This window comes from Melospiza melodia, chromosome 30 (assembly GCF_035770615.1).
Source record: "Melospiza melodia melodia isolate bMelMel2 chromosome 30, bMelMel2.pri, whole genome shotgun sequence".
Taxonomy (NCBI): Eukaryota; Metazoa; Chordata; class Aves; order Passeriformes; family Passerellidae; genus Melospiza; species Melospiza melodia.
This window is the reverse complement of record NC_086223.1, coordinates 2,952,091-2,966,043: the sequence shown is the minus strand read 5'-3', so window position 1 is coordinate 2,966,043 and position 13,953 is coordinate 2,952,091. Positions and strand designations below refer to the sequence as shown.

At 66.6% G+C, this 13,953-nt stretch overlaps 2 protein-coding genes across 3 annotated transcripts; both read left to right on the top strand.

Moving 5' to 3' along the window:
• Positions 1-534: 534 nt before the first annotated feature.
• On the top strand, positions 535-10,570 carry LOC134430744 (inactive phospholipase C-like protein 2). The gene is made up of 6 exons (XM_063178623.1): positions 535-723; positions 5,136-7,625; positions 7,799-8,002; positions 8,676-8,751; positions 10,009-10,118; positions 10,385-10,570. The coding sequence occupies exons 1-6, from the start codon at positions 535-537 to the stop codon at positions 10,568-10,570; spliced, it is 3,255 nt and encodes a 1,084-aa protein (XP_063034693.1).
• A 1,069-nt stretch (positions 10,571-11,639) lies between these two features.
• Positions 11,640-13,498, top strand: HCRT (hypocretin neuropeptide precursor). Of its 2 annotated transcripts, none has more exons than XM_063178626.1 (2): positions 11,640-11,909; positions 12,879-13,498. In XM_063178626.1, the coding sequence occupies exons 1-2, from the start codon at positions 11,640-11,642 to the stop codon at positions 13,314-13,316; spliced, it is 708 nt and encodes a 235-aa protein (XP_063034696.1). In that variant the 3' UTR covers positions 13,317-13,498. The 2 variants fall into 2 exon arrangements, with proteins under 2 accessions (XP_063034696.1, XP_063034697.1); XM_063178627.1 differs by lacking the exon at positions 11,640-11,909 and adding an exon at positions 11,943-12,653 and having other exon boundaries at positions 12,708-13,498.
• Positions 13,499-13,953: the final 455 nt, after the last annotated feature.

The following is a 13,953-nucleotide window of genomic DNA, read 5'->3' as shown; positions in this document are numbered from 1 at the left end:
CCGGTGGGAGGGGAGGTTGCTGGGTGGGACCCGCTGGGCAGGGCCAGGCTGCCGAGCGCCCGCCTGGCTCTGGATGCCAGGCTGCAAGGTCGATTTGAGCGCCCGGCCGCAGGGAGCAGCTTGTTTGGGGTGCAGCCTCATTTGTGCTGCTGCTACCAAGGCTGCAGGGTGCGGATGCCCGGCTCAAGGTGCCAGGCTGGGTTTGCGTGCCCGGCCGCGGGCTCGCCCGGAGTCCCACCGGGATGGGGCGGCTGCCGGGCCCGGGCGCTGCGGTGCTGGGCGGAGGCCGGGGATGCCCCGGCGGTGGAAGGTGCCCGGTGCCCGTCAGCCGCATCCCGGAGCGAGGGGGCCGCGCCGCCCCCATCCCCATCCCTGTCCCCGCCGCGTCCCCGCCCCCGGCCCGGCCCGTCCCCTCCTCCCGGCCGCGCCGCCTCCCGCCCGCTCCGCCACTGAGCCCGCAGCGGCGGCGGCGGCGGGCGCAGGCTCCGGGCGCCCCGGGGCCCCGCGGCGGCCGCTGCCCTGAGGCCGCGGGGGATGGCGGAGGGGCCCCGGGGCGCTCCGCCGCCGGGCTCGCCCCGCCCCGCCGCGCCGCTGCCCAACGGGCCCCGCGGCGGCGGCGGCGGCGGCGGCGGCAGCCCCGGCTCGGGCTCGGGCAGCAGCAGCCGCGAGGACTCGGCGGAGCGGAGCCCCGCGCCCGCCGCGCCCCGGGCCAGCATCATGAAGGTGAGAGCCCCGCACCGGCAGCGCACCGGGCCGCCCCCCCGCGCCCCGGGCCCGGCACCTGCGCAGCGCCGGGTACCGAGCCGAGCCCCGCGTCCCCCCGCACCGTTCTGTCGGCGCTCCTCGCTCCCCCGGTGCCCGTGCAGCGGCTCCGGGGAGCTGCAGAGCAGCCGCATCCCCGGGCGGCCGAGGGTCGCCACCTGCCCGCGGTGCTGCTCACACCGGGACTGACACAGCGTCCCCGCGCCCTGCCCGGAGCCAGCGTCCCCAAGGGCACGGTCTGGCCCGGCCCGGCTCTGTGGAGCGCCCGTGGGTCGCGCTGTCAAGTGCCACGGCCACGCCGCAGCATCAGCCGCTCCCCTCAGGACACCCGTGGGTTCCCGTGAGGAGATGCCCGCTCCCTCCCCTCGAGCAGCTTCTGCTCTCCCGGGCTCTCCTGCCAAACGCTGAGCCTCGGGCCTGGCCTGGCCAGCCTGCAGTCTGCTCCCGACGCCCGGTGCTGCCGGGCCGTGCTGGGGCCGGGCTCCAGGGAGGGTCTCGGGGGTCTCCCACCTGGGTGGGCAGCGGATCACACGTGTGCTTTCCTAATGAACGCCCCTGATTGTGCTGATGCCAGCGCTACTCGCTGACACAATAGGTCACGTCCGCCCGGGACTAGCCTCCCTGCTCCCGGCAGCCTATTTTAAGCTGGGATTGCTCCGGTGCTATTAATACCCCGTGAGGGGGCTGTTTCCGTGGTGCCCCAGCCCCACTGTTCCGTCCCTGGGATCCAATTTTCTGGGCGAGCAGTGTCAGGACCCCGAGTTCTGCCCGGGCTCTCGCTGCAAACTGTTGCGGGGGCGGCCGGGATTGCCCACGCGGGGCGGGCACGGAGCTCTGCCGGGGCTGCTGCCGGGGCTCCGTCTGTGCCCGCCTTCCTTGGGGACATTGCCAGCGTCTCCTGCTCCTGCCGGGACGGAGCAGCATCCTTCCCTGCCCAGAGACCATCCGTGGGCACAGCGGGATGGGGATGGTGAAATCCCGCTCGCTGTCACCACCTGCGTCACCGCGGGATGTGGCCTCACGTGAAGGCCGGGTGGCCCAGGGTCAGGGCTGACCTGAGGGAGGTCAGACCCGAGCAGTGTCCCCAGCTTCTGCTGATCCTTGTGCACCTCCGAGCCCATCCGGGGCCTGAGAGGCAGCGGAGGCACTTGTGGGAAGAGCTGCCGGCTCTGTTGTTTTTTGGGATTTCCAGAAAAGGCTGGAGGAGGAGTGAATCTGAAAGTGCGACTCGCAGGGGGACCTGGGGCAGCGGGGCTCAGAACTGTCCCCTGCAGTGCCCCTGCCTAGAGGACCTGCTCTCTTCTTTCTTCAGCCTGAAAGCAGAGGAGGCTGGTGGTCCTGTGCGCTGGGAGCATGCTGGGGAGGGTATTGGATCTGCAGGATGTGTCCCTTCCCCAGTATTGTCCCCTGAGCCCCTTTTCCATCATGTGCAATCCCCGGGAGCTCCGTGGTGCCTCTGCCGGGATCTGACTCCATGGCCCCTCGCCGGGAGTGGCAGCTGGTGCCGCGGGGGGTGGATGTGTCAGTCGCTCTCTTCTTGGCAGGGAACGAACGACAGAAAAGCCCTGGCTGTGCCTGGTCTCCCACTGCCTCAGCTCCGGGGCTGCTGCCCGCCTGCACCCCTGCCCACGCTGCCCACACTGGGACAGGGGCGGTGGGGACACGCGGGACCTGGGGAATTCAGCTGCAGATGGATCACACCGCAGCCAGATCAAGGGGGATAAAGGAGAGGGAGGGACAGCTGATGGGCTCCTCTCCATCCCCTGCTTTGAGAGCGGGTTGTGGGGCCGGTGAGCGTGGCTGTCACGTGGAGGCTGAGATTAGGGCAGCAGCACTCACCAGGGCACTAATGCAGGAGATAATTGGCTGAAGAGGTGCTTAACACACGCTGCAGAGCTGGGCAGGACAGGCAGCTGGGCTGGAACGTGCCCTCCGTGCGAGCCCACGCTCACCGCTGGCATCGTGGTTGGCATCGGTGCCGTGGTCTGTGCTTCGAGCCCCGCCTACTCCGTGCCAGCTCGGTGGCACCGTGAGCAGGATCCCTGCTCTGGCTGCAGCTCTGCCCTCTGTCTGGGGGTGTTCTGTGCTGTCATGGCCATGGGTGCCGTGTCCTCCTTGCTCCACTGCTGCCTTACCCATCCCCTGCTCCTGCTCCGCCTCGCCCAGCACTTGTGGGCTGTGTGCCCTGGCTTGAAGATCCCCTGGCACAGCTGGGAAGGGGCTGCCAGGGAGCAGAGACTGTTCCCTGCCATCCCCCAGCTCTGCCCTCTGTCTGGGGGTGTTCTGTGCTGTCATGGCCATGGGTGCCGTGTCCTCTTTACTCCACAGCTGCCTTACCCATCCCCTGCTCCTGCTGCGCCTCGCCCAGCACTTGTTGGGTTGAAGATCCCCTGGAACAGCCTGGAAGGGAGCAGAAACTGTTCCCTGCCATCCCCCAGCTGTGCCCTCTGTCTGGGGGTGTTCTGTGCTGTCATGGCCGTGGGTGCCGTGCTGGAAGGGGCTGCCGGGGAGCAGAGACTGTTCCCAGCCATCCCCCAGGCTGCGCTGAGGAGCGCAGGGCAGCTGCAGACGCGAAACTCCTCGCGTGCCCTGCTCGCTGCTCGCCCGTGCAGGGGGAGAAGCAGAACCTGAATGCTGCAGGGCGCTCCTGGGTTTGTGCCACACATCTGCACCCCAAAGCGCTGCACGGGCACCACATCCCCCGTGTGAGCCTGGCAGGGTGGGGGACTGCAGGGGCTCTCACCCCGAGCCGGGGTGCTCGGGGCACGGCTGGGGTGTGTCTGGCTGCCTGCAGCGGGCACGGCTGGAGCAGGTCCGTGCCGCTGGGTGCACGCAGGCCCCCCGCCCGTGTTTCCTTTCCGGATGGATTTCCTGTTTTCGGCTGTGGGGCCCGGTGCGGAGCGGCGCGGGGTGGGTGCGCCGGGCGGGGAGCGGAGAGGGGCGGGGGTCCGCGAGGGGCGGCCCCCGGTGCCCATGGAGGGGCTGCGGCTGCCTCTCAGCGGGGCGCTCAGATCGCAGCGTGCAGGAATCGCAGGAAGCGTCCGGCGTGTCCAGTGGTTCCCCGCAGGGCTGGCCCATGGCGGGACCTGCCGCTGAGCGCCCGCCGACCCGGGATGGCTGGCACCGAGGCAGAGCCCTGGAGCTCGGCCAGCTCCCTGGAGCGATCTGGCAGCGGGAGGATGCGAGCAGCCACCACATCCGAGCTCCAGGACGGGAGGATGTGCCTGGCTCTAACAAGGGGCTGAGGGCTGGTGCTGGTTCCTCCTTCCCCGGGCATCCTTGGAGGATTCCCCGTTCCCTGGGGAAACTGTACATCCATTTGTGTGGCTTATCCAAATGCCCTTGGCTGTGGCTGCCTGACCCCGTGGGGCAGATCCCGACCCTCCAGACCAGGCATGGGCTGTGCTGCCCTGTGTGGGAGCTGTGGAAGCTCTCAGGGCACTGGAGGGGGGCAACCCCTCACCTCCAACCTGGGCGGCTGAGCAGGACCTGCCCCTGACAGAGACACCACCAGATTAGAGGTGACTCACCATAATCTTGAAGAAGTGGATTAAATCTCCTCCTACTGTGCTACTTAATGAAATCCATCCCATAATACACTCCTGGCCCTGCTGTTCCCCCTTATCCCCTGCCAGCCCCGTGGCAGCTGGGTCCCCCCTCCCCGTGGGGAGGCAGGGCAGAGTGTGGGCACGAGGTGCTGGCAGCAAACAGCCCGTGCCACGGTGACCCTGTGCTCTGTGGGACACGGCCGTGGCTGTCCCCAGCATGTGGCACTGGCAAGGCTGTCCTGCCCCTTGAGTGGGGGGTCTCTCTTGGGCTCCCTGCTGGTGCATCACACGCTGGGTGTCTGTTTTCCTCTGCTCCCCAGGCCAAGGAGGCAGGGGCTGTGCTGCTTGGCTGTGCCTGCGAGGGTGAGCAAGCAGCGGGGAAGGATCCAGCTCAGGGCCAGGAGCAGGAAGGAAGGAAGGAAAGCAGAGTTAAAATAAGCCAGGCAATGAGCTGTGAGGGAAGCCAGGGCTGGAGCTGGCTCCCAGCCCCCAGAAGAGGGGCGGACTGGAGCGGACTGGGCTCAGCGTGGTGCTGGGGCACCCTGGGGCAGTGCTGGGGTGGGGGCACCGTGGGCAGGAGGATGCCAGGAGCAGAGGGGCGGACTGGAATGGACTGGGCTCAGCGTGGTGCTGGGGTGGGGGCACCATGGGCAGGAGGATGCCAGGAGCAGAGGGGTGGACCGGAGCACACTGGGCTCAGCGTGGTGCTCGGGCAGTGCTGGGGTGGGGGGCACCATGGGCAGGAGGATGCCAGGGGCAGGTGGGGCGTGTGCTGCTGCCTGGCTGTCCCTGACTGATGGCTCTGCCCCTTTCCCACCCTGGCAGGATGGCTCTCGGCAGCGGCCCCCACACAAGAAGAAGACAGTGTCCTTCAGCTCCATGCCCAATGACCGCAAGATCAACAGCACGGCTGCCTGCATCTCCCTGATGCTGGAGGGCTGCGAGCTGAAGAAGGTGCGCTCCAACTCGCGCATGTACAGCCGCTTCTTCGTGCTGGACGCCGACATGCGCTCCGTGCGCTGGGAGCCCTCCAAGAAGGACTCAGAGAAGGCCAAGATTGAGATCAAGTCGGTCAAAGAGGTGAGGGTGGGCAAGAAGACGCCAGTCCTGCGCAGCAATGGGCTCTCTGATCAGTTCCCCGACGAGTGCGCCTTCTCCATCATCTACGGGGACAACTACGAGTCCCTGGACCTGGTGGCCAGCTCGGCAGATGTGGTGAGTGCCTGGGTGATGGGGCTGCGCTATCTGGTGTCCTACGGGAAGCACAGCCCTGAGGCGCCCGGGACTGGCCACCCCAGCCTCAGGACGTCCTGGATCTCCTCCGTCTTCGACCTGGCTGACCTAGAGAAGTCCGGCCGCATCCCCGTGTCCCGGGCTGTGCAGCTGATCAAAGCACTCAACCCTGGCATGAAGACCTCCACCATCGAGCTGAAGTTCAAGGAGCTGCAGAAGGCCAGCGAGCGTCCTGGCACGGAGGTGGCCTGTGACCTCTTTGTGGAGGCATACTGCGAGCTCTGCACCCGCCCTGAGATCTTCTTCCTGCTGGTCCAGTTCTCCAGCAACAAGGAATACCTGGGTGTGAAGGACCTGCTGATGTTCCTGGAGGTGGAGCAGGGCATGGAGGGGGTGACAGAGGAGAAGTGCTTGGAGATAGTCAGCAAGTACGAGCCCTCCAAGGAGGGCCGGGAGAAGGGCTACCTGGCCATCGACGGCTTCACACGGTACCTGCTCTCTGCTGACTGCTCCATCTTCGACCCCCAGCACCGCAAGGTCTGCCAGGACATGGCTCAGCCCCTCTCCCACTACTACATCAGCTCTGCCCACAGCGCCTGCCTGCTGGAGGACAACTTCTGGGGCCGCTCAGACATCAGCGGCTACATCAGCGCCCTGGGCCTGGGCTGCCGCAGCATCGAGCTGGTGCTGTGGGACGGCCCCGATGGTGAGCCCGTGGTCTACACCAGCCCCTCGGCCGCCTCCTGCGTGCCCTTCCGTGCCGTGGTGGGGCTGATCGACCAGCACGCCTTCACTGCCTCGGCCTACCCCCTGATCCTGTGCCTGGTGGTGCGCTGCTCGGCCCCCCAGCAGCGCCTCGCTGCCCAGTGCCTGCGCAAGACCCTCGGCGAGAAGCTGTACCTGGAGCCCCCCAACCCCGTGGCCTCGTACCTGCCCTCCCCGGAGGAGCTCAAGGGCCGCATCCTCATCAAGGGCAAGAAGCTGCCGCCCACCTGCGAGGACAGCGAGGGCGAGGTGTCGGACGAGGAGGAAGGATGGGAGCTGGCGCGGAGACTGGGCCAGGAGGACCGGGAGGCACCGGAGGGAGGCGGCCTGCGGCGGGTGCGCCTCAGCCGGGAGCTCTCGGAGCTGGTGAGCCTCTGCCAGGCTGTGCCCTTCCAGGACTTTGAGAGCTCCAGGCGCGGGCAGCGCTACTGGGAGATGTGCTCCTTCAGCGAGGTGGAGGCGGGACGCTTCGCCAACGAGTGCCCGGCCGAGCTGGTCAGCTACAACAAGCGCTTCCTGTCCCGCGTCTACCCCAGCCCCATGCGCATCGACGCCAGCAACATGAACCCCCAGGACTTCTGGAAGTGCGGCTGCCAGATGGTGGCCATGAACTACCAGACGCCAGGGCTCATGATGGACCTGAACGCGGGCTGGTTCCGGCAGAACGGCGCCTGTGGCTACGTCCTCCGCCCGGCCATCATGCGGGAGGAGGTTTCCTACTTCAGTGCCAACGCCAAGGACTCCCTGCCCGGCGTGCCAGCCCAGCTCCTACACCTCAAGGTCATCAGCGGGCAGAACCTCCCCAAGCCCAAGGGCTCGGGGGCCAAGGGGGAGGTGGTGGAGCCCTACGTGTGCGCTGAAATCCACGGCATCCCGGCCGACTGCGCCGAGCACCGCACCAAGACCGCCCTGCAGAGCGGGGACAACCCCATCTTCGACGAGAGCCTGGAGTTCCAGATCAACCTGCCCGAGCTGGCCGTGCTGCGCTTCGTGGTGCTGGACGACGACTACATCGGGGACGAGTTCATTGCCCAGTACACCATCCCCTTCGAGTGCCTGCAGCCCGGCTACCGCCACGTCCCCCTGCAGTCGCTGGCCGGGGAGCCCCTGCCCCACGCCACCCTCTTTGTGCACGTGGCCATCACCGACCGCCGTGGCGGGGGCAAGGGGCACCGCCGGGGGCTGGCGGGGCGCCGGGGCCGCCGGGTCAGGGAGTACACCTCCACCAAGGCCACCGGCATCAAAGCCATCGATGAGGTCTTCAGGACGGCCACCCAGCCGCTGAGGGAGGCCACGGACCTGCGGGAGAATGTGCAGGTAGGGCCCTGCAGAGGCATCGGAGGACTTGGGTTCTTCGGGGGAGGATGGGGCTGTCCCCCTTTTCCTGGGGGATGTGAGAGAGGAGTGAGGAGCAGAGAGCTGTGGGAAATGGGGCTGTTCCTGGGTGTCCTCCCAGCTGAACTCCTGACACTGGGCACTGCTCTCTGCAGAATGCGTTGGTGTCCTTCAAGGAGCTGTGTGGGCTGACACCCGCTGCCAACATGAAGCAGTGCATCCTGACGGTGTCCACGTGGCTGCTGCACAGTGACAGCGCGCCCAGCGTCACCCTGAACCTGGCAGAGCAGTACCCACCCATGGAGGCCCAGGGCCCCATCCCCGACCTGCTGCGCAAGGTCCTCACCGCCTACGAGACGGTAAGTGCCACCCTGCCAGGGCCTGGCTCCTTGGGGACGCTCCCTGGCATCACTGGCACTGGGACCAGCACCCACTGCTGCTGCAGGTTCTATGGGATGAACCTGAGTGGGTTTTATGGGATGAACCTGAATGGGTTTTATGGGATGAACCCAGGCAGGTTTTGTGGGATGAACCTGAATGGGTTTTATGGGATGAACCCAGGCAGGTTTTGTGGGATGAACCTGAGTGGGTTTTATGGGATGAACCCAGGCAGGTTTTGTGGGATGGATCACAAGATCCAAGGATGGGGAACCCTGAACTCCCTGTACCCATCCTGGGGCAGGGGGCTGCGTGGTGGCTGCCCAGGGAGGAGTCTTGCCCAAGCACAATCCTGCCCTGATCAGTCTGACCCTCAGACACTGCAGCCTCTACTCTGTGCCTTGCCCTGATCCCACCAGGTGGGAGAAATCCCATTAATAGCCACAGCCAGAGCTGCTTCCTTCTTTTGTGTGGAAGGGAACCTGGCCATTGGCCACGTGCTGCTCACACCATACCCGTGGGGTGGGAAGGGCCGGACCCCAGGCACTGTGCTGGCTCCGGGGGCATCCCCTGCTGAGCCCTGTGTCCCCATCCACCTGGCATGGGGGCACAGTGCCAGGGCTGCCCAGCTGCTCACGTTGCCCCTCTCCCCAGATGATCCAGACCAGCAGGACCCTGATCGAGTCTGCCGACGCCGTGTACGGGAAGCTGATCCAGGCACAGCAGGCAGGTGGGTCCTGGAGGGCAGCCCCAGCTCCACCACGGCTCTGGCACGTCCTGGGGGGCTCAGGGCTTCCCGCACCGGGGCAGGCTGTGGGTGGGTGGGCTGCAGAGCTGTGTGGTAGGGAGCAAGCAGAGTGGGGGAGGCTGATGAGGAAGCGGGGAAGAGTCATTAGCTGTCAAACGCCAGAACATAATTAGTGCCAGAAATAACAGGCTGGGGCTGACAGCAGAAATGGCAACTGAGTGTTAAGACTTCCCTAACACATGGCAGAACCCACACAGGCAGGTGCTGCTGCTGCCTGCCCTGGCCCTCCCTGCAGGTGCCCCCACTCTGGGACCTCTGGCCCCACTGATGGCTGGGACCCCACTGGCATAGCCCCCCCCCCCCAGATCCAGGGTCTTGTGTGGGCTCCCCGTGGGGCTGTGAGAGCGTCAGGAGCTGGAGAGGCTTGGGAGGAAGGAGAGAGCCCTGCTCTGCTGTCCCTGCCATGCCAGCCCTGCTGCCGTGTTTGTTCCCTGCCCACGCTGCAGACGGAAATCTCCCCAAACTCTTGGCCCAGCTCTGCCACTGCCGCCAGCCCTGGGGGAGTGGAGCAGCGGGGCACAGGCTGCTGCAGGGCACAGATTGGTGCTGTGCCCCCCTGCATTGCAGGAGCAGAGGCATTCTGGGCCGTGCAGCCCCTCGGGGTGGTGGCAGCAGCGCTTTGGCAGCTGCTTCCCCCAGCCCCGTGCCCTGGTGGTGCCTGCTTTCCCCCCGGCCGTGCTGGGGACGAGCTGCTGTGGTGCTGGTACCCGGCTGGCAGGAGCTGGGCCCCGGGGAGCTGCAGGGCTGTGGGCGGGCTGATTGGCAGCGCCGGGGCGAGGGAGCTGCGTGGGAGCCCTGGCGTGGGCCCCGAGCCGCTGCTGCGTCACCAGGGGTAAATATAGCACCCACTCCGGGGGTGGCACAGCCATGGGGGGCTCTGAGTGCCCCCAGATGGGCCGTGGAGTGCAGGAGTTGTGCTTCTGCCCAGGGGCTTCACTGCCCCGCCAGACCTTGTGGTGTCTGGGTCCAGAACGGCCCCAGGGTGCAGCTGGTTGTTGTGCTGGGATGGTTGGGGGTCCCATCATTTGAGGATTCTTGTGGCTGCTGGGGCAGTGGGGAGCCCACCCAGCCTGCAATCCCATGGTGGGCAAAGGGCATCCCTCTGGCTTGGTTGCTGTTTGGCCAGGGGTGGTGGCTGCCCCCATGCCAACGTCCCTGAGCCCCTGTGCCGTCCATCAGGGATGGATTTCCACAAGGAGCTGCACCGCATCGAGACCAAGGAGGGGCTGCGGGGCCGCAAGCTGCAGAAGGCGCTGGAGAGCTTCGCCTGGAACATCACTGTCCTCAAGGTGAGCGGCGAGGGCTGCGGGGACAGCCCTGCCCTGCCCTGCCCACCCTTCCCCTTCCCCTTCCCCTTCCCCTTCCCCTTTCCCCTTCCCCTTTCCCCTTCCCCTTTCCCCTTCCCCTTTCCCCTTTCCCCATCCCCTTCCCCTTTCCCCTTTCCCCTTCCCCTTCCCCTTTCCCCTTTCCCCTTCCCCTTCCCCTTCCCCTTTCCCCCTTCCCCTTCCCCTTCCCCGTCACCTCCCGTCCCCACAGCCCGATATCTCGTCCCCAGGGCCAGGCTGACCTCCTCAAGCACGCCAAGGCGGAGGCTCTGGACAACCTGTGGCAGATCCACAACGCGGGCCAGTCGTGCGGCATCGGCAGGAACGGCTCAGCCTCGCCCGAGCCCTCGCGGCTGCCGGCCCCGCTGGAGCCCATCCCCGAGACAGACGGAGGCGGCGAGCCCGCGTCCTGCTGACCCCGGCCCGGGGCTCGGGGCCCGGACTGAGCAGCCCTGGGCACAGGGACTGTGGGAGCAGGGAGCCCCAGCCTGCCTGGGCAGGGTCTGTGGGCTGGGTGCCCTGCGCTGCTGAGCTTGGGGAGAGATGGCCCTGCTCCCTCGTGCCCTGCCGAGCTCCCAGAGGACTCATCCATGCCCTCCATCTGATTCTGGAGCCAGATCTCTGCCCAGTGCCCGTGTGCATGTACTCCCAGTCTGCTGTGCCAGATGCCACTTGGAAAAGCAGCTCCTGCCCACCCTCCCCAGGGCTGCAGGTTTGGCCTCCACCAGCCCTGGGGAAAAGCTGCCTGGCAGAAGGATCGTGGCTGCTCCTGTCACCTCCACAGTATCCCTGGGGTCCCCACCATGCAGAGGGGCTGGGAGGCTCTCTGGTGCAGCAGATGTAGGGCCAGGCTGTCCCTGGACAGCAGATGTGGCTGCTGGCATCAGGGAAATGTTTGGGTTCATCCCCAGGGCAGGGGAGTTGAGCACAAGCAAAGGCTGGAGATGCTCTGGGGTCAGGCTGGGGAGCGTTACAAAGAGTGCCAGAGCCTCCCTGGTGCCCTGTGGCTCCCTCTGTGCCAGGCACAGCACCACGATGGGATGGTGTCACCAAAGGGGATGGAGCGTGGCACTGGTACAGGACCCTGGTGGCACTGGGTACAGGACCCTGGTGGCACTATCCCTGCCTGGAACCGGGTACAGGACCCTGGTGGCACTATCCCTCCCTGGCACTGGGTACAGCACCCTGGTGGCACTATCTCTTCCTGGCACTGGTACAGGACGCTGGTGGCACTGTCCCTCCCTGACACAGGACCTTGGTGGCACTATTCCTCCCTGGCACCAGCCGGGCACAGGGTGACAGCTCCCCACGGCTCCCCACGTCAGTCGGGGAGCTGTGCAGCTGCTGGCACCCCTTTGTTCGGGGGGGTTAATTAGCCTAACCCTTTGTTCGGGGGGTTAATTAGCCTAATGGGGCTGCGAGCAGCGGCCAGCGCTGACCTTTCAGCCCTTTGTGCCAGCCCAGCAGCGCAGCCCGTGGGCAATTATGGCCTCATTAGTGCCAGGCACCCCTTGCAGTGAGCACCCTGACAATGGGGAGCTGCAAATGAGGGGAAAGGCCTGCATGGTCTCCGGGCTACCGCGTCTCCCGGACACCCGCTGCTCCCGCTGGCCCAGGTATTTTTGGCAGCCCCATTGTGCCGGGCCCTATAAAGGGGCGGTGGCAGTGCGGGGTGCTGTGCTGCCGATGGGACATGCCCCAGAGCTGCTCGGCCACATGAAGACCCCAGCAAGGATGGAGGTGCCCAACAGCAAGGTGGGGCTGGGGGGCTGCAGCCCCTGGGGTTGGGTGGGAGGTCAGGGTGTTGGGCTGGGGGCGTGGGAGGGCCTGGCTGGTTTCTTGGGAAGCTCCGAGCGTGCAGCAAATCCCTGGGAATCCCTGACTGATGAGGGCAATGCTCGGGAGGGAGCTGGGCGTGCAATTCCTGCAGCATGGGTGCTTTCAGGGCTTGTCCTGTAGCACTGGGCAGTGAGAGGAGGGAGTTTGTGAGATGGAGCAGGGCAGGGGTGTGGTGAGCACACCCACATCTGGCTGCTGGCTGGGACACAGGTGAGGAGCAGGGCAGGGATATGGTGAGCACACCCACATCTGGCTGGGAGACAGGTGAGGAGCAGGTCAGGGGGGCAGTGAGCACACCCACATCTGGCTGGACACGGGTGAGGTGCAGGACAGGGATATGGTGAGCACACCCACATCTGGCTGGGAGACAGGTGAGGAGCAGGGCAGGGGTGCAGTGAGCACACCCACATCTGGCTGCTGGCTGGGACACAGGTGAGGAGCAGGACAGGGGTGTGGTGAGCACACCCACATCTGGCTGGGACACAGGTGAGGAGCAGGGCAGGGATATGGTGAGCACACCCACATCTGGCTGGGACACAGATGAGGAGCAGGACAGGGGTGTGGTGAGCACACCCACATCTGGCTGCTGGCTGGGACACAGGTGAGGTGCAGAGCAGGGATATGGTGAGCACACCCACATCTGGCTGGGACACGGGTGAGGTGCAGGGCAGGGATATGGTGAGCACACTCACATCTGGCTGGGACACGGGTGAGGTGCAGGGCAGTGAAGGGCGAGGCTCCAGGTGCACCTCGGGTGTGGGGCTGAGCCAGGAGGGCAGGGGGCAGTTGAACACCGCAGAGAGGGGACAGGACAGTCGTGGGTCGGGCAGTCCCCATCCCTGCCCTGTCACTGTCACTGCCCTAACGCTGCCCGTTCTCTGGCAGCCCCAGCGAGCTGCCTGCCTCCTGCTGCTGCTCCTGCTCTGCTCCCTGGCCGCTGCCCGGCAGAACCTGCCCCACTGCTGCCGGCAGAAAACCTGCTCCTGCCGCGTCTACGACCTCCTGCACGGCATGGGCAACCACGCCGCCGGCATCCTCACGCTGGGCAAGAGGAAGAGCGTCCCCCTGGCTTTCCAGAGCCGCCTCTACCGCCTGCTCCACGGCTCCGGCAACCACGCTGCGGGCATCCTCACCATGGGCAAGCGCGGGCAGCCCTCGGGCACCGCCTGCCCCGATGCGTTGGGCTGCCCTGCGGGCACGGTCACCCAGCCCACAGCGGTGCCACGGGGCGCTGCCACCAGCCCTGAGAGCCCCAGGCAGTGCCAGGGACACTCAGGGAAGGACCTGAGCGCCAGCCAGGGAGCTGCAAGGAGCTTTTACTGAATGGGATGGGGGCAGCGGGACACACAGAGGGGGTCCCTGGCAGGACGGGCTGCGGGCACGCACAGCCGAGCTCGGTGTAAATAGCACTTTTAGATACCTCCTCCCTGCCCTGGCCCTGGCCCAGCCTGCTCAGGGCACCGCGGGCACCGCGGCCTTTTACAATAAATGGTAGCCTGATGTCAGCCGGCTCTGCTGTGTCTCTGGGGAGGGGTCGGGTGGGCACAGCTCGGTGCGGGGACAGCTCGGTGCGGGCACAGCTCGGTGTGAGGGGAGCTCGGTGTGAGGGGAGCTCGGTGTGAGGGGAGCTCGGTGCGGGGACAGCTCGGTGTGAGGGCAGCTCGGTGCAGGGACAGCTCGGTGCGGGCACAGCTCTGTGAGGGCACAGCTCGGTGTGAGGGGAGCTCGGTGCGGGCACAGCTCGGTGCGGGCACAGTTCGGTGTGGGGACAGCTCGGTGTGAGGGCAGCTCGGTGCGGGCACAGCTCGGTGTGAGGGGAGCTCGGTGCGGGGACAGCTCGGTGCGGGCACAGTTCGGTGTGGGGACAGCTCGGTGTGAGGGCAGCTCGGTGCGGGCACAGCTCGGTGTGGGGACAGCTCTGTGAGGGCACAGCTCGGTGCCGGAGCGAGTTCCTTCCTCC